The following is a 636-nucleotide window of genomic DNA, read 5'->3' as shown; positions in this document are numbered from 1 at the left end:
CCAAATGTTGTTTTAATAGGGAGTGCCGTTTAATACATAATCCTTGACTTTTCATAACACATGTATTTTTAATACTTTTATGGTGGGTTCTATAAATGTTTTAGTCATTCACTTTATAAAAGTATTTTGCTATGTCCACTTCTTTAGCGTAGATCACCTATTAAAAAGCTGCTCCATACTTGATTGAGGTATTTCTTCCTAAAATGGCAATTGTTTCTTTCGTGCAACTGTTAGAAGACAAGCCACGAGGGAACATCACCTAGAGTAGAGGAAGGGAATTAGAGAAAGCCACTGAGTTTCGCAAAGGTCATTTTTCCTCCTTTCCCAGGGTAACTGCGCTGAGAACACTGCGAAGAAGCTGAACATTGCACGAGGCGAACAGGATACTTACGCCATCAGCTCTTACACCAGGAGTAAAGAAGCCTGGGATGCAGGGAAGTTTGGAAATGAAATCACTCCTGTCACGGTCTCAATAAAAGGTAGAGGAGGCATTTCCAAAGTAAATTTCAAGTTTATAGACATTTGTGTTTTCTTTGTTACATTTTACTTTTTTTGATTGGGTTTTTGTTTATTTGTTTTTAATTTAATTTTATTTTTTAAAGATTTCTGTTTCTTCCCCGCCACCGCCTCCCATTT

General features: G+C 37.1%; 1 protein-coding gene across 1 annotated transcript in view; it reads left to right on the top strand.

The window, feature by feature from the left end:
• Acat1 (acetyl-CoA acetyltransferase 1) overlaps nucleotides 1-636 on the top strand; it is a 27,490-nt gene that overhangs the window by 15,469 nt on the left and 11,385 nt on the right. Inside the window, exon 7 of the mRNA XM_005347357.3 lies at nucleotides 329-479. Within this exon, the coding sequence (XP_005347414.1) occupies nucleotides 329-479 (151 nt within the window). The remainder of the gene's footprint in view (nucleotides 1-328; nucleotides 480-636) is intronic.

The sequence above is a fragment of the Microtus ochrogaster genome, chromosome 5 (assembly GCF_000317375.1).
Source record: "Microtus ochrogaster isolate Prairie Vole_2 chromosome 5, MicOch1.0, whole genome shotgun sequence".
Taxonomy (NCBI): domain Eukaryota; kingdom Metazoa; phylum Chordata; class Mammalia; order Rodentia; family Cricetidae; genus Microtus; species Microtus ochrogaster.
Note: the sequence above shows the minus strand (reverse complement) of the source record. Positions and strands in the feature narration are given on the sequence as shown.